Source organism: Phlebotomus argentipes, unplaced genomic scaffold (assembly GCF_947086385.1).
Source record: "Phlebotomus argentipes unplaced genomic scaffold, Phlebotomus argentipes genome assembly contig_5, whole genome shotgun sequence".
NCBI lineage: Eukaryota > Metazoa > Arthropoda > Insecta > Diptera > Psychodidae > Phlebotomus > Phlebotomus argentipes.
This window is the reverse complement of record NW_026776165.1, coordinates 4,190,357-4,207,952: the sequence shown is the minus strand read 5'-3', so window position 1 is coordinate 4,207,952 and position 17,596 is coordinate 4,190,357. Positions and strand designations below refer to the sequence as shown.

Below are 17,596 nucleotides of genomic sequence, written 5' to 3'. Positions count from 1 at the left end.
CGACGATTTTCGATGCGGAGGCCAAAGTTTGGCGTGGGCCTTCGCGGCCAGAGATCTTCGGCCCGACCGTGTCCGCCGGCCGCGTGGGACTCTTCAACCTCAGCCAGAATCCCGACCTGATGTGCCAGATCAACTGCTCCACCGGCGCACAGAAGACCAACTGCCAGATCCACGACGAGACGCTCAGCGTCGCCGCGAGCCTGCGGAAGCTGGGCTGCCGCCAGGGCGACGTCGTTGGCTTCATCGCGCGGAACAACGACAGCGTGGCCGCGGCCGTGCTGGCCGCCTTCCTGCTGGCGGCGCCCATCAACGCCCTGGATCCCACGTTCGCCATCCGTCAGTAGAACGCCGGCGAAGCTCCGCCCGAAAGTGACCGTGTTTTGCTTTGCAGAGGAGATCATCCACATGTTCGGCATCACGAAGCCCAAGTTCGTCTTCTGCGAGAGCGACAAGGTGCCGGTCCTGCGAGAGGCGCTGCAGGTCCTCAAGAACGACGCCAAGATCATCGTCTTCGGCGACAGACTGGCCGATTCGCTCCACATCGAAGACTTTCTGGCTGACCCTGGAGATTTAGGCGCTTTCAGGTACGCTTTTCTTATCTCAATGTACTCAAGATAATTGTCTGATCTCCTTGATCTCCGTCAGCCCACCTGAAGTCGATGACGACACCTGCGCTGTGATCTTCTGCTCCTCAGGCACCACCGGATTGCCCAAAGGCGTTCGCCTCAGTCACAGAAACTTGAATTTCTTTGTTCCCTACGCATACACAGATCAGGTGAAGAAGCCTTACAAGATGCTATGTTTCACCTCCATTTATTGGGTTTCCGCGTTATATACACTTTATATTGGCTTGGGAGCACACACAAGGCTCTACACAACTGAACCTTATTCAGACGATCTCTTTTACGAGATCGTGAAGAAGTATCGTCCTGAAGTTCCCATGACGGGACCTTTGGCTCTAAATGGACTCTTCAATCATCCCTCACTCGAAGTGAGTGATCTGGACTGCATAAGGGTGTATATTTGCGGAGGGACGATGGTTAGTCAGGCTTTGTGGGAGAAATCCAAGAAGTTCATAAGAAATGGAGACATGTATTGTTCCTATGGAATGTCTGAGGTTGGCTTCATCGCAAGACCGCCGCCAAAGGCATCTAAACGCTGCGAAGGCTACATTCTGGCAGGCATGCAGATGAAGATCGTTAGCGACAATGGCGAGAACCTGGGCGTTGGGGAGCAGGGAGAGATCTGCATAAAGTGGCAACACATGTTCAGAGGCTACTTCGACAATCCCGAGGCGACGGCCAAAGTGCTGGACGCGGACGGCTGGCTGCACAGCGGCGACATCGGCTTCTTCGACCAGGACAACCAGCTGCACGTGATGGGACGCAGCAAGGACCTCATCGAGTACAACTACTTCAAAATAACGCCCGGCGAGATCGAGAACGTGATCCTCAGCGTTCCCGGCGTTCGCCAGGCCGTCGTTGTCGGCGTTCCCGATCCCAAGTACGTCGATCTCCCGGCGGCCGTCGTCATCCGCAAGGAGGGCTCCTCGGTCACTGAGCAGGACATCGCGGCGGCCATCGAGGCGCGTCTCAGCGACCACAAGCGCCTCAGAGGCGGAATCTACTTCGTGGACAACGTGCCAACCACTCCGTCCGGGAAGGTGAAGAAACAACTGGTGAAGGAAAATGTCGTGAAGCTCTACCGAGAAAGACAGAACCAGAGCAACAATTAGAGATTTCTTGTGTCACTCTTTCTCAACATTGGATTACCATATTTTTAATTAAGTTGTAATGAAGATGCGCTCAGGACCAAATTCCAAATTCGATTTGCATTTTAAATATATCCTTGTGGCGGAGAAAACACAATTAAGCCATAATTAGTGTTGTTTGTCGATGCATGCTTCAAACGTGGTGCTTTGCGTCACGCTCCGCATCACGTGTTTTCGTTTGTACGCCACGTGCACTCTTCTAAGTGAATTTCCGTGGCTTTTCCGATTCTCAACACCATCTCCCAGTCGCTTTTCGTCATTTTCCTTTTTGCCTTTCGACACAACACAGCGCTCGATGAGTGGAATTCGTAAAGTTACATTGTGGAATTGTGCAGTTACGAGAGTAAGAATGGAACTTCATTAAAATATATATTTTCAAGAGAATATATAATATTAAATTTTAATCATAACCACAAACCAGCCCAAAAAGTCTGTGCAGAAAATAGCAATAATCGCTTAGCGCTACATATCAACAGATATATGTATACAGTTGGAAAGATTTTGAAGAACATTCGATAAGAAATACATTAGTCATCTTAAGCACGAATCAAAAGAAATAATTGGGTATTTATCTTGGTATTTATCAATAAGAGTCGCAATCTGGAGAAATCTAGATTCCCTGCTGCTTTTCTCGGTAGAGCTTCACGACGTTTTCCTTCACCAGTTGTTTCTTCACCTTCCCGGACGGAGTGGTTGGCACGCTGTCCACGAAGTAGATTCCGCCTCTGAGGCGCTTGTGGTCGCTGAGACGCGCCTCGATGGCCGCCGCGATGTCCTGCTCGGTGACCGAGGAGCCCTCCTTGCGGATGACGACGGCCGCCGGGAGATCGACGAACTTGGGATCGGGAACGCCGACAACGACGGCCTGGCGAACGCCGGGAACGCTGAGGATCACGTTCTCGATCTCGCCGGGCGTTATTTTGAAGTAGTTGTACTCGATGAGGTCCTTGCTGCGTCCCATCACGTGCAGCTGGTTGTCCTGGTCGAAGAAGCCGATGTCGCCGCTGTGCAGCCAGCCGTCCGCGTCCAGCACTTTGGCCGTCGCCTCGGGATTGTCGAAGTAGCCTCTGAACATGTGTTGCCACTTTATGCAGATCTCTCCCTGCTCCCCAACGCCCAGGTTCTCGCCATCTTCGTCCAGGATCCGCACCTGCTGGCCTGATAAAATGTAGCCTTCGCTGCGTTTTGATGCCTTTGGCGGCGCTTTTGAGATGAAGCTAATCTCAGACATTCCGTATGCGCAACGTAGCTCACCATTTCTTAAGAACACCTTTGATTTCTCCCACAAAGCCTGACTAACCACACTTCCACCGCAGATGTAGACTTTGATGCTATCCAGATCACTCACTTGAATTGAGGGATGATTTATCAATCCCTCAAAGTACATTGGTCCTGTGAAGATGATTTCAGGTCGATACTTCTTTATGATCTTGTAGAAGAAATCGTCTGAGTAGGATTCAGGGACGATGAGTCTCGTGCTTCTTCCCAAGCCAACTAATAGCGTCAGAACTGCAGTGACCCAGTAAATTGATGTGAACGTTAGGATCTTGTAGGGCTTCTCAACTTCATCGTCTGTGTATCCATAAGCTGCAATGAAATTCAAATTTCTGTGATTTATGCAAACGCCTTTGGGCAATCCAGTGGTGCCTGAGGAGCAGAAGATCACAGCGCAGGTGTCGTCATCGACTTCAGGTGGGCTGACGGAGATCAAGGAGAGCAGGCAATTATCTTGAGTACATTGAGATAAGAAAAGCGTACCTGAAAGCGCCCAAATCTCCAGGGTCAGCCAGAAAGTCTTCGATGTGGAGCGAATCGGCCAGTCTGTCGCCGAAGACGATGATCTTGGCGTCGTTCTTGAGGACCTGCAGCGCCTCTCGCAGGACCGGCACCTTGTCGCTCTCGCAGAAGACGAACTTGGGCTTCGTGATGCCGAACATGTGGATGATCTCCTCTGCAAAGCAAAACACGGTCACTTTCGGGCGGAGCTTCGCCGGCGTTCTACTGACGGATGGCGAACGTGGGATCCAGGGCGTTGATGGGCGCCGCCAGCAGGAAGGCGGCCAGCACGGCCGCGGCCACGCTGTCGTTGTTCCGCGCGATGAAGCCAACGACGTCGCCCTGGCGGCAGCCCAGCTTCCGCAGGCTCGCGGCGACGCTGAGCGTCTCGTCGTGGATCTGGCGGTTGGTCTTCTGCGCGCCGGTGGAGCAGTTGATCTGGCACACCAGGTCGGGATTCTGGCTGAGGTTGAAGAGTCCCACGCGGCCGGCGGACACGGTCGGGCCGAAGATCTCTGGCCGCGAAGGCCCGCGCCAAACTTTGGCCTCCGCGTCGAAAATCGTCGGACTGAAGATGTTGTTCATGTCGAAGGTGAAAAACGCAGCCAAACTTCCCGAATTCACTTCGCAAACTGATGGAAGATAGAACAGAAGTCGCCTCTTTGGCCTTTATTATCTGTCTTATGAGGAAGGGGCAAATATTTGAATGGGTTTTAATTTGTTTAGTCATTGGTGATAAGCTTGAGAAGTACAAATATAGCTCAATAAATTAGATTAGAAGATGAAATATTATTTTTGTTATCATCACGAGATTAGTCAATATCTTGGTTCAAGTCGTGGATCCTTTGGAATTGTATTAAAATTTTCTTCAATTTTTTCTCTTGCTTTCTACAAAAAAAATTTCATGTATTTTGGCACAAAAAAAGATCAATGTTATTGCCAAAAATCAATTTTAATCAGTTTTTGCTTGCCGCAAATCGAAATATTTACTTTTCATGCTCTGTTAGAACTCAACCGTGGATTATGCGCGGGTGTAAACTACATGAAGTCATCCAGTGCTAATATTAATTTATTCATTTTCATTTTAACTGACTCCCATCAGCTGGGAACTTCCCCAAAAACATACACACACACACAAATTACTGTCCATTTTTCCGTGTTGGTCCCGCAAAATTACTGAAGCGAGTAGCGGGAATTTTAATTATTTTCCTCAACCACCAACAGGCGAGGATGTTGATGGGATCCTGTATATTTCATGGCTTTGAACTCTAATGTTTTGCTTATATTAAATTAAATTGGTGGTTTTGCGCGGCATCGCATGGCGAGAAAGCGCCAAAATTCCTCCCACCAGCAGAGCAAATAATAATAATGCTGATAATAATTTATTTGTGGTCGAAGGAGGAATAAATTTTTCCCAACCGCGCGAGTCTAATGGACTTGTACACATTTCACGATGGTCCGCAATACATTTTCCGCACTGCAACGGCATGGAATATCTTGTGCAAATAAATTGTTCGGGAAAATACCTGTTATGCTGTTTGTTTATACCCCCAGCAGCACACTCAAACCAAAAAGCGTGCACAAAGTGAAATATGAGCTAATAATGTTATTACCCGTCCTAAAGTTTAATCTGTGTAATCTACGCTCTGCACGCAATTTCCCACAAAGTCAGCAATTGCTTGGCTCCTTGGCAATTCCACCCCGAGAAACTAACATCGCCAGCACAGGATGATGCATGGGCGTAGCTTGAAATCGAGTGAATGGGGAAAGTTGAAAAAAGCTCTCTGTAGAGTCAGGTATAGACAGCTGACTTCGGAGCTTTTCAGTTGGTTTGCCATTGAATAATTCTATCAACTTTTAAACATAAGAAACTGGTGAAAAGAAATGCGAAAATATATCGTTCGGTTTAGATAATTGAATAAAAAAGCATTTTTATCAATATTTCAGAAACTAAATTAATTTTTGGAACGATTTTGTTGTTTTATCATCAGAAATACAGAATATAGAATCACTCTGGCATTTATTAATTAAATGTGCCTTTTCTATGGTCAAAAACGAAGTTTTCCCGATATATTCATACTGTGCTAAATTGCATATTCTGCTGGAAAATACTAATCAAACTGAAGCAGCCTTTTCAAGAACTGTTTTAATGTCTTTTGATAGAGAACTAAAGCTGGGGAAGAAACAAACTTTGTGTGTTGGCTTTTCCAATTTATCCGGTTGCGATACACACGCTCGGCAAGAGTATATTCTGGTGCTGAGATAGAGCAGTGAAAGGAGGAGAAAATTGCAGAGGAAGGAACATGGGTGATTTCAACACTGAAAGCACGTATCAATAATTGTAGTTGTAGCAAAATAGAATTGATTCCCATTTCGCCAAAAGACCCCTTGAAAATTTCAATGAACTCACCCCGAATGGATGGCATTTAAGACACTCTTTCTCACTCTTGTGACTGACTTTTCAGCAGGACACGTTTGCCGTATATTTCGTTGAATGTCCACATGATGTTGCATGAGAATTTTCAATTTATCTGACTCGGGGGAACTTTTGTGACTTATGGTACGTTTTTATTTAATAGCCGAGAGTCAGCAACACATCTTATTATAGCTTTTTAGTGGGCAAATATTGTGTCTGCAAGTCCTCGGCCATTGTTTTAAGTTTAATCGTGTAAATTATTAATCACAATCAATGGCATGTCGTGGTCTCATGGCAATTGTTCACTAAATATCCGTCCGTTGTGCATTTAAACTGTGTGCTGTGCCACAGATGTGGCATCTTGTGTGGCATCAAGCCAGAGACAACTTGGCCACAGCACGAATATTGTCTGCAGACCGCATAACAACCGAAACGTCTTGATTGGCTCCGCCGACAATTCCTAATGTGTTGCACACCACAAGAGGGCAGTTTAGGGACGCAAATGGTGTGATTTTCACTTGTGTCACGCCTCATGTGTGAACTAATTGATGACAATCATCTAATATATTGACTCCCACACTTGGCTGTGACATCATAAATCTGCAAGAAGTTTTCGCGCCAAATGAAGATTTCCTCGAGGGTTTTCCAAGAGCACTCAATCTAATTGTATGACTTTCACACACTGAACTTTCACGATGAATAGTGAGTTTCACTTGTGAATTGTCAAGTTCTCTCGTCTAACTTTCATATATCACCCGTGTTAAGTCAATATGCACAAGTGACTTGTTGATTTAAAGGCACTTAATTTGATCTTTATTTGCCAATATTCACAGTATGAAGATTTTCCGCAATTCTGCGTCACACTTCCATCTCTTCATCTCACTTTCGGTGAATTTATTAAATCTCTCAATCAGTTCTGGCGTCATTTCCTCCTTGTGCGATCCAACTGCCCCCTTTCGCGCTATAGTGAAGCTCGGATCGGGCATCTTGACGTTCAGCGAGTCCTGAACCAACTGCAGAATGGCCTCCATGTTCACAGCGGAGTTCTTGGAGAACTTGGCGAAGGAGAGATGATCAGCGAGACGGTCAATTTGCTGCTTTGTGTACGTCTTGCCGAAGAATGCCGCAGTTTTCTCAATCACCGCCGGATGGTTGGCCTTCATGTCCTCGAACGTGAGGAAAAGGATGTTCTTCTCATGTCGCATATTCCAGAAATCGATTATGTGAGAGTGATAAGGCGAGAAGTCGGCCATATCGTTGAGAAACACCTCCATGAAGTCATCGAAAGTGTGCTTGTAGTGTTGGTAGTTGACGTAGTGATGATACCAGGATATTGCTGTGTCCTTCGCATTTCTGGCCACATAGACAATTTTGGGCTTAACCGTCCAGATTTGCGGCGGCAGCAAGTGCGCCGGAAGGTGAGATTTGATGAACCGCGGCGACGGCATGTTTTCCAGTATCTCTATTTGGTCCAAGTCCGGAATGTCCCTGGACAAGAGGCAGCCGATCCTGAAAAGACGAAGCAAAGTAAATTGCAGGCTGTGTTGACGTTGTGGGAAAATCCAACGCACTCAATGTAGGGAAATCTCTCAGTCAGCTTCCTCTTGGCTCCTTCGTAGTCGAGATTGTTGCACAACATCCACACCATCTCTTGTGACCACGTCGTGCCACACTTTGGATACGTGATCACCCAGACGTCGTCCGGACGGACAGTGAAGTTCTCAATCTTCTGCGCCATTGGCTCGTAGAAGCTGGGCAGAAAGCAAGGCTCCATGCACCATTTTTCCGCAATTGGCAAGTCCTTGGGCCGCTCAGTGCGCTGCACAGTGACGAAATCCTCCACTCCAATGTATCCCGCCTTCACCACAAGACCGGATTTGGGCACCTTCTCACACACAATTGACATTTTGAAGCACTGTGACAAGGAGAACAGACTCTGGCGAGAGACCGCGGATTACTGGAAGCACTCGGCGACCCGGAGCGCTTAAATTGCTGCAGATGTGATGGGGGAACCAATGTTATAAGCTCTTATCAATTCACACGGAATCTAATTGAACTTGAATCGTGCCGTTGTTGACACACTCAAATAAGAGTGTCTGTGGCAATTTCACACGACACACAGGAAGATTACTCTGTCGTATTTTTTGCTTGGGTATTTCAATTACGTATTTCGGCGAATGAATGACTATCAGTAATAATTAACTATATATCAGCGTAATTTTGGTGTGAGTCGAAGAGAGTTAAGTGGCGGCTTAGCTGTTTATTTTGCCTTCATTCCTAAACTGCTCCTGTAGTTTGAATTTCTGAATTTTCCCAGACAGAGTTTTTGGAAATTCAGTGACGATTCTAAAATAGCGCGGTATTTTGAAGTATGAAATCTTTCCACGGCAAAATTCGCGGATTTCCTCAGATGGACAATCGTCAAGGCCTGCTTGAAGGCGAATGAAGGCGCAGAGTTCCTCGCCTAGACGCTCATCGGGAACACCGACGACGTAGGCTTCAGCAATCTTAGGATTGGTGACCAGAATATCCTCAACTTCTTTAGGGAAAATATTTTCACCACCGCGAATTATCATATCCTTCAGTCTGCCCACAACTTTGCCATATCCATCCTCGTGCAGGACGAACTGATCTCCTGTCTTTAGCCAACCATCAGAGCTCAGGACTTCCTTGGTCTTTGCTTCGTCCTCCCAATAGCCGAGCATTGTGTAGTAGCCACGAACGCAGAGTTCACCAGGAGCGCCAAAAGGCACCAAGTGTCCCTCAGAGTCAACAACCTTGGCCTCAGTGTGGTCTAGCATGTGACCTACAGTGCTCAGGACCTTGTCTTCATCGTCACCTGGCAGAGAACTGAAGCTCACAGACGAATTCTCTGTCAATCCATAGACACTCTTCACTTTCTTCAGTCCCAATTCGCTCTTCATGTCCCTCAAGAGTTGCGGAGGACAGAGAGCTCCGCCACTCACAGCAATCTCAGCTTCCAGATCCAGCTGCAGCTCCTTTTGCTTCCTCACCAAGTCCACATGCATCGTCGGCGTGCCATTGATCACTGAGCACTTCTCTTGCTGAATGGCGTGCAGGGATTTCTCAGGATTGTAGGTGATTGAGGGCAGGACGATTGTGGCGCGATGAGATAGGCTCGCCATGGTGGTGATTACGACACCGTAAACGTGGAAGAAAGGCACTTGCATGCATATTCTGCGCTCCTGCAGCTCCAGATGATCTCCAATGTGCATGCCGTTGTTGACGAAGCTCGAGTGCCGCAGAAGAGCAGCTTTGGGCTTCCCAGTTGTACCAGATGTGAACTGAATATTGCATCCACTGTCTGGATTTATGGTGCTCTGGAGTTGTGGTATTTCTTGAACTTGATCGCCTGTTGGCATAGCAGATACATCGCAAAGACGAAACACACCATCGAGATCTTTCTGTGTGTCCATTATTATGTGCGATAGTGACGGAATTCTCTCACAAGACACTCTTCCCGGACTTGACGCTTGCAATTCCGGGATGATCTTCTGCAGTGAGTCGTAGTACGGCTTGTTGCGGAAGCTTTCAGTGGTCACCAGAGCCTTGACGCTGACCTTCTGCAGGCAATACTCCATTTCTGGCGGTTCGTAGGCTGGATTGAGAGCGACGAGGATCAATCCTGCCCGGGCGGCAGCAAAGAACACGACAGGCCATGCAATGACATTTGGCGCCCAGAGGCCTAGGCGATCACCCTGCTTTAGGCCCAGACTGAGAAAGCCCGCCGCCAGGCGATCCGCCTCACATCTCAGTTGATCGTAAGTGAGTCGCTTCTGCTCTTCCACCGCCACAAATGCCTCACGATCACCAAATTCACTCGCCACTCGGCCCAACTCTTGTCCAATGTTGCGATAAACCAGTGGGAATTTTCCAATGTTGTGAATATAACTCAGCTTATTTACTTGATTGAGAAATCCTGCGGTTGATTTGATGTTTGTGATAAAATTCTGCATTCTGGATTCGCAATGCTGCACTGTCTGTCGAACTGAACTAAAAGCATTCTCCAGACTTCACTCCAGATGGATTGGTTGCTATCTTATCGCAGCACTATCACCAATCATGTCAGACATGAAATACCATGAGAGTGATAAGCTGGAGTACATAAGAAAACATAGCGATAGGGTGTTAATCAGTTAATGGCAGTGACTTAGAACTATCATCGTGCTGTCTTGTGTTATCACAAAGGTCTTTGCTCCGGATTGTCGGACAATAAGTGAGCAAATATTACTTATTTTGTCTGAAAATGTCCCCATAGAGCGACATAACATTGTGCAGGAAGTGTGCGAAACTTGCGAAATCCTCTTTTGTGTGCCATCGAGAGCGATGGTGTAAAATTGCACATCAACCCTCAGTTGGGGATGGCAAAAGAGAAACTTTTCCAACAATAAGCCAACAATTTACGTCTTTTGCGAGCGAGAGGAGTGTAAAGCTGCCGAGGTGTGAGTGATTGTTGCCATGGGGTAATGCGAGATTGTGGACACAAAAAGGGATTTTTGCCCGTCCTAATTGCAATTTTGCGTCACGTTGAGATTCTGCATACCCAACACGGTCCACTGAGCCATTAAATACGGCCGATTTATACACCGGAAAAGCTGTGGAGGGTGAGTGCTCTCAACTTTTATAGTTGTTGCTGCTTGATGGGCTAGTTTTGACAGGCGGGGGTGGCTTAGAAAGGGGCGTCCTTTTGCCCTGCCTGCGGTCGGGTATAAAATGTTTTGAAAATGTTGCCACCACCCAAACGACGTCTAACGTATGCATATTAATTGATAAATTATTCATATCGCCCAGTGGTGAAATGGCCTGAGATTGTGAGAAGTTGCGGCCACTCTATTGCGTCTCCATATATTTTCTCACTCGCAGATCCCGATAATGAACTCGCACACACATTCCCATGGAGTATTTGCTGGAGAAAATTGCTGTGCGAAAGCACCCATAATGGCATGAATATCGTTAAAATTAACTACCCCGAGTTGACATTGCAGAACTGGTCGCATCCCCTATTCAGTGCGCCACATATATCCCACTCTGATCTCACCCACTTTGTCTCTGACAGCGCATAATGGAGGAGGAAGTCTTTGAGCCACCATTATCGCCTTGGTATGCATCTATACGGACTTATTAATAGGAATTCCAATTTTCCCTCGCAATATCCCCATGGAAGAGGGTCTTGAAATGGTGCACAACCTCAAAATGAACTTGAGGACTTAACCATCATTGATAAATTCATGTAATGGCACTTGATTGAAAAGGCCAAAGCATATCGTCGTGTGTGTGTGTGTGTGGAAACTGTGTGTGTGGAAACTGTGTATAGTTCGTGTATCACATTAAAATTGATTCCTCAAAGGACATTCATGAGGACTTGCATGCACTAGAAGTAAGTTGGGAGAAAACTTTATTATGAATTAATACTTTTGAAGAGTTTGAAATAACATTTGCGCTGTTGTTTCACAAAAAGTGGCACAAAAGTCATTTCATTTTAAGGAGTTTTATATTCACAAAATACTCATCAGTAATTGACTCAATGCCACTATTGAAGCGATAATGCTCTCATGTCTTCTATTCTGTTAAATCATGCTCTTTTACGTGCGTAAATTATCCAATTGAGCGATCACAAGTGGGGAAAATGGCTGATAAATTGATGTGCCTCTTGACAGACCACTTGAGAGCCTCTCGAAATCATCCCTTTTGCATTCACCCCAGGACTCTTCACTTCGACTGCCCTCGATGTTATCAATACATTCGAACGTGTGTTTAATGGGATATTTTCAGTTGATCACTTTTAATTAGGCATGTGAAGCGGAATGTGTATGCTGTGCAATGAAAATTCTGGGGAAAATGCGAATGGAATTCAATTCGTCTGGATGTGTTTTCGGTGAATTATGCCGGCGGGTGTTTCTTTATGTGCGATCTCATTAGCTTACTTAAAGTCATTCCGGAATTCTCAAAGTTGCTGAGCACGCCGGAGACCAATTTAATTCCGAGTGGCATTGGGTGGCAGTGGCCAATCTTCTTCTGTGTGCGAAGGGATGAGCCGCCAGTGAAGGAAAAGTTTTTGTATAAAATGGCTCCACTGTGCACAGATCTCATTGATGATTACATCAGATAAGCACTCCTCAGGGCTGCATTAGACATTTTCATTTATATATTAGAATTGTCTCTCATTCAACTCTGTCTCCGGGACACGCTAATGTAGAGCCTGAGATAAGTGGTGACTCCTCAAGACTGCGCCCTTCTTTTCCCCATTTTCCAAACGGTGTGTGGAGAATGGCGGAGGGAAAGTCAGTGGAAATTTGCGAGAGAGAGAGAGAGAGAGACAATTTAATTTACAATTTACACCACTTTTTAGTGGATTCCAATTAGTCGAGGAGGAAAAACATCCCCAGCACACAGAGTCTTGGGAAATGAGATTTATTTCTTCATTATTTCTATTTTCTAATTTAACGAAGGGCCGCGAAGTGATTCACTTTTTTCCCCTTCAATGATTTTCCTTAAGCAATTTCATGCTCCCCAAAAAGTCACTTCATGGTGATGGCTTTGAAATTAAACTACCCTCAACCCTCGACACGTTTTTCGGGCTCTGATGGCAAAAAAGGAGGGTGCGATGTGTATATACTTTTTGTTAGTAGTTGGCAGAGGAGAAATTTGAGAAATAGTGCTTGTCGCCTCTTTGCATGTCCTTCAGAATTTATAAACTCTCCTCTCTCTGGACTACGAGAGACATCTTCCTGTGAACCATCAAAGGGGGATGAAACAGATACTCAAAGCAGCGCCCCATTTTACGATACAATATTTCGCACACAATAGCACTCTCGTCAGTACTTATTCTGAAATTTAATATGATATTGCGCTGTTCATTTAATGTAAAGTGGTTTTCGGTCGCAGTCTCGCAAGAGTAGAGCATCTCAGGTTATCTTGTCTTACATTCGCTCGTGATGTGCGGTGTAATCCGACGTGTGGGGGTTGAAGTTCCACCCACTTTTCGGGAGAACACCATAGCCGACGTGAAGGGTTGTCCGGTGGGGAGCTGGAGTTGCAAAACTTCCTCTCGCCATCATTGTCAAGTATTTTCTCTCAGTCTCTGCGGTGCAAAAAGGCATGCAAGATGGAGATATATAGAGTCAGAAAGTGTTAGAAGAGATTCTCCATCGACTTGGGAATTGAGTGTTGTCACGTGGAAAATCAATTGTATCTCTCAATAAAAGTGACGCTCTTTCTCACGCTGAAAGCTTCCGCGGGGAATATTTGCAATGCTTCAGGCGACATCAAATCGATTCATTGTCATTCTTGTGTGCACTTTTGCAGCAACAGAGTCCCTTTAGGTGGATGGATAATGATTTGCAGAGGACTTCTTCAGACATTTCTCAAGGATATCGAGTGCCAAAGGATCAACAGATTGCTTGACTCGAGGGAAAAAGGAATTTATTATTGTCAACGACTCTTTGAGTGCATCAAAAGCGAAATATAAATCTTAATCCACTTGAATTTTAATTATTCACAAAGTGATTTATGCTTTAAACCATCATCACTATTATTTATCCAGTGCGTTTTTGCTAGATTGCATGGTGCTGGTGTACTTTGAAACATTGCCCAGGCATTTTACATCACTGGCAAAAGAGATTTTGGGGAAATGAAAAGCCACGAAATTCCTGGCAGAAATCCAAAGCGGGGGTTGTTTTTTTCCACTATTATTATTTCTGGTGTTGCGTCCGTAAAATCGTTCATAAAATTCCTTTTGACTCTGACAACATTCGACGGGAGTTGGAAAAGATCAAAAAAAAAAAAACACACCAGCATGGAGTGGGGCGAAAGCACTGGGAATTTATGAAAATTGGACTGTAAATCGTCATACAGAAGCTTTTACGTTTTTGCCGGAGTTATTTGTCTTTCTTCGTCACCACCCACTAGAAACTCATCTGTTTACCATTGAGAATGGGGAAACTCTTTCAGCAACACGATGAGACATTCCCAGAAAGTGGGTTACGAGAGAAAATGTCTCTTTCACTGTGCCTGTGAAGGGGGAGGGAGAGGGAAAAAATAGCGAAAAAAACTGAGGGAAATTGTGAGTGTGCTATTTCTATGTCTCTCGTGTAGATCAAAGAACTCTGTGTGGAAAAATGGGAGGAAAAAAGTCATCCTAATTGAGTCCAAATTATTGTCAAACCTCCAACTGAAGGACAGGACGAGGAAGTGGGAAAAGGGCGTCGCGTGTGTGAGGGTGGCTTTTCAAACTTCACACACCATCACTCCCGAAGGATTGACGATGTAGTAGCACGAACTAATCCATGGGAAAGTAAATATCATAGTAATAAAAGTTGATCGGACAAATTATGTGAGTGAAGTTGATGTCTTGTGAGCCGAGCTGTGTGTGTGTGTATGGTGTGATTTTTATGGTGTATTTTGTCACTGGAATCCCATCAAATTGGTTAACCCCCGGTTCCATTTAATCCACATAATTTGTAGCCTCCGGATTCTGTCGTCCCGAAGTGGAGAATATGCGGAGTGTTGGGAAAAAATAATTCATAACATGTTATCAGGTCAAAATCCCACATGTTGGAACACTAAACCCGGCGCCTCCACTGGGACTTTGTCGTTCTTATCACAGCTGCCAGACCGTTTCACCCCCCATTACACCCGACGCCCGGCGCCGCCCCCATCGGGGCCCTGCAAACTATGTGATATGACCACAATCATTGGAGCATTAAATATCTGTGCACCGATTCCACCGCAGGCGACAAGGGCGCTCGGATATTGGTTTGGGGTGTGGGGCGCTCGAGATGCTCCGCATTCGATATAATTTTCCTCCAAATGGCAACATTATGGACTTGCAGGATACTTTTCCCTGCTCTTGTGTTTGCTTTTTGCAAATACCTGACTCGCCTCTCACGTCAACACGACGCTTCGGCCCGAGGATGGGCTCAGATTGGCTCACGAGCTGGATTAGGGATGAAGATTGTTGTGCAAAAGGACGCAGCAGAAAACACACACGATGTCATTCATATAACTCATATATATTTCCCTCTAGGGGCTTCTCTGGACAGCCCCGCTCAAGCTCAATCATCATGTGGCAGAATCAACTCTGTGCCACAGACCAAATGGACAAAGAGACACATGCAGTGGTGGGCAAATGCGAAAAAGGACTGGCAAAAGCGAGAGGGAGAAAAGTAAAACTTTAATAAAGCACACGACACCCAAGGAAACTTTGTGTGCTATCGATTTTTTCTGCTGACACTCTTCTGCCACCCCCTGAAAGCACCCTCCCCATTTTCAGCAGGAGCGCCTCGGCAAGGACGTGCCGGCACCGTAAAGGAGCTTTATCGGCAAAAATTTGGTGTATAGACACTTTTATGTGGTCATTTTCCGCCAACCCGAAACTCGACGGTATTTTATGCAAACGGCCGCCAAATAATGTCAAAGTGTGTGATGAATATTCTCTGCAATATGGAAAGTGAGATGCAGAGGAAAATGTTTAAAGGAGTCAAGTAATCTTCGTCGGTAATTTGGCATAACTTCTCGGAGATCATATCAAATTTACTTCCACGTGTCAAGATTCTGCCCTGGTTGAAGGGTGTCAAAGTTGAGAGATGATTGTGTGAATGGGGTGAAGTTAATTCATAGTCGTTTGCAGACACGAGAGTGGTGATTAAAGTCCCAATTGAATTGCTATTAGAGAGTGAATTGTGATTCATTTCTGAACTTGAAACAAGACCAATTTATTCACTATCACACTGAATTTACTCACATTCGGGCGAATGGAGACATTCACATTGGATATTGAAGGGGAAATATGTATTGTCGAGACAGTGAAAAATTGCAATGGAAATTATTTACAGTTTCATGTGTGATAATTTTATTTATTTTGACACATGGGGAATTTATTGAATATTTCAACCCCCGACAACGGCAAATGGACTGAGAGTGGAAGAAAATGGATTGTGGGAGCATCTTTTTTGCCATCCATCCTCAATTTACATTCAGCACTACAAATTCTATTTTCTATTTGTACAGCAAACGACTTTCAATTTCGCCCAGGGTGAGAGAGAGAGAGCTCCAACCCCATCTTAAATGATTTAAGTGTATTACACAATTTCCTATACATCTCACTTCCACCTTCCACCCCGGAGTCAGTGCACGATGGGGTGGAGGGACTCACAGTCCAGAGTGGGCGGTCTTGGGGGGGTGGGGGGATGGGAAAAACACCACAGCGCTTCCGTGGGGATCGAGAAGTGGTGAAGATTTATTTTTTTCATTTGGGATCCATTCCAATTTCACACAACCATTTACCATCACTTATCCACATATACATCACACATGCGATCAGCATGCATATTATATTGAAAATCGAGAGCTGTGCTGAGACCCTAATTTTTCATCTGGGCCTCCCCCGCGCGCGCGCCCCGGCTCTTGACAATGGCGGAAAGCGGGCGCCCCACACCGCCCGTCGACCCATCGCGAGTGAATTACAGCCCGGCCCGGAGGGCGGCGGCGAAGGGTGCTCTCGGACTGTGGAATTGAATCGCTGGTGGGGCGCCCAGGCAAAATATATGGGTGGTGAGAAAATGTGCGGATGATGTCTGCCAATGGGGATAAAATATGATCATCTGAGAATTCCTCTGCCATTTCACAATATTCACAAAATATTGATGACAGTGAAGGAGTGATTTTGCCAACTCAATTCTCACCTTCTTCCGCAACTACACAAAATATTGATTAAATCCCGAGCTGCGATTTACAGTGACGACAATTACCTTAGGACAGCCATGAAATTTTGAGTCAATTTTTTATTTGGTGTTAAAAATTCTACATTTCCTTCAATTTTCGAGACATTTGCCCTAAGAGAAAAATTAATCCGAATTCTATGATCTTTCAAATGGCGTTGAGATCATGGCGATATCTCAATTCGAGGCCGAAATATTGCAAAATGCAGAGAGATGTACGCAAAAGGACAGCGAAAATTCAGTTGAGAACGTTAGGACACTGCCTATTTTGCTCTAAATCCATGTTGTAAAATGAACACAATATCTATTGAAAATTGTATATATCAAATATAATCACGAAGTCCTTGCGAATGGGGAAAAAAAACAATTCATTTCCGATTATTTGATGCAGGGAAGCAAGGGCAAAAAAGACACGCACTCGAGTGTATGGAATGAATCACGAATTCATGGAGCAAATATTGTTACAGTTTGTTACACATAGCCACGATATAGACATCCTCCAGAATCACATCCGCCTAGCGGTGGTGTATATACATATATATATATATGGCGAAAACGGTGAATCCATAGGGAATTAATGTGAATTCACATTTCACAAACAATTATCGCAAATAGGTAGATTGGATATCAAATGTTTGACAATCATAATATGAAAATTATACTGGAGAATATCGAATATTGTATGTACACATGACGCGAGGGGGTGTGTTTTCAGTTCTCTCCCCGATATTGTATTCCACTTCAAGTACAAATATTCATGGTATATTTGTAAATGATCAATAATAGCTGATATGGAATTGAATATCGAGCCGTGCACACAAATCACGATGGATAAACTGAATTTGCATGAAAACACCCTAACAGGCATTCGCCCAGACTCTGTCAGCCCATCGC

At 45.4% G+C, this 17,596-nt stretch overlaps 4 protein-coding genes across 4 annotated transcripts; 1 reads left to right on the top strand and 3 right to left on the bottom strand.

The window, feature by feature from the left end:
* The first annotated feature begins 405 nt into the window (after positions 1–405).
* Positions 406–1,735, top strand: LOC132266177 (uncharacterized). The gene is made up of 2 exons (XM_059767028.1): positions 406–584; positions 646–1,735. Exons 1-2 carry the CDS (start codon positions 406–408, stop codon positions 1,733–1,735), a joined length of 1,269 nt encoding a protein of 422 aa, XP_059623011.1.
* A 646-nt stretch (positions 1,736–2,381) lies between these two features.
* LOC132266176 (luciferin 4-monooxygenase-like) lies at positions 2,382–4,697 on the bottom strand. The gene is made up of 3 exons (XM_059767027.1): positions 4,691–4,697; positions 3,530–4,115; positions 2,382–3,468 (listed from the first exon to the last, which is right to left on the bottom strand). Exons 1-3 carry the CDS (start codon positions 4,695–4,697, stop codon positions 2,382–2,384), a joined length of 1,680 nt encoding a protein of 559 aa, XP_059623010.1.
* A 2,049-nt stretch (positions 4,698–6,746) lies between these two features.
* Positions 6,747–7,972, bottom strand: LOC132255630 (sulfotransferase 1 family member D1-like). Its single transcript, XM_059751732.1, has 2 exons — positions 7,535–7,972; positions 6,747–7,472 (listed from the first exon to the last, which is right to left on the bottom strand). Exons 1-2 carry the CDS (start codon positions 7,867–7,869, stop codon positions 6,791–6,793), a joined length of 1,017 nt encoding a protein of 338 aa, XP_059607715.1. The 5' UTR covers positions 7,870–7,972; the 3' UTR covers positions 6,747–6,790.
* A 227-nt stretch (positions 7,973–8,199) lies between these two features.
* LOC132255629 (medium-chain acyl-CoA ligase ACSF2, mitochondrial-like) lies at positions 8,200–9,958 on the bottom strand. The gene has a single exon (XM_059751731.1). It carries the CDS (start codon positions 9,938–9,940, stop codon positions 8,216–8,218), a length of 1,725 nt encoding a protein of 574 aa, XP_059607714.1. The 5' UTR covers positions 9,941–9,958; the 3' UTR covers positions 8,200–8,215.
* Positions 9,959–17,596: the final 7,638 nt, after the last annotated feature.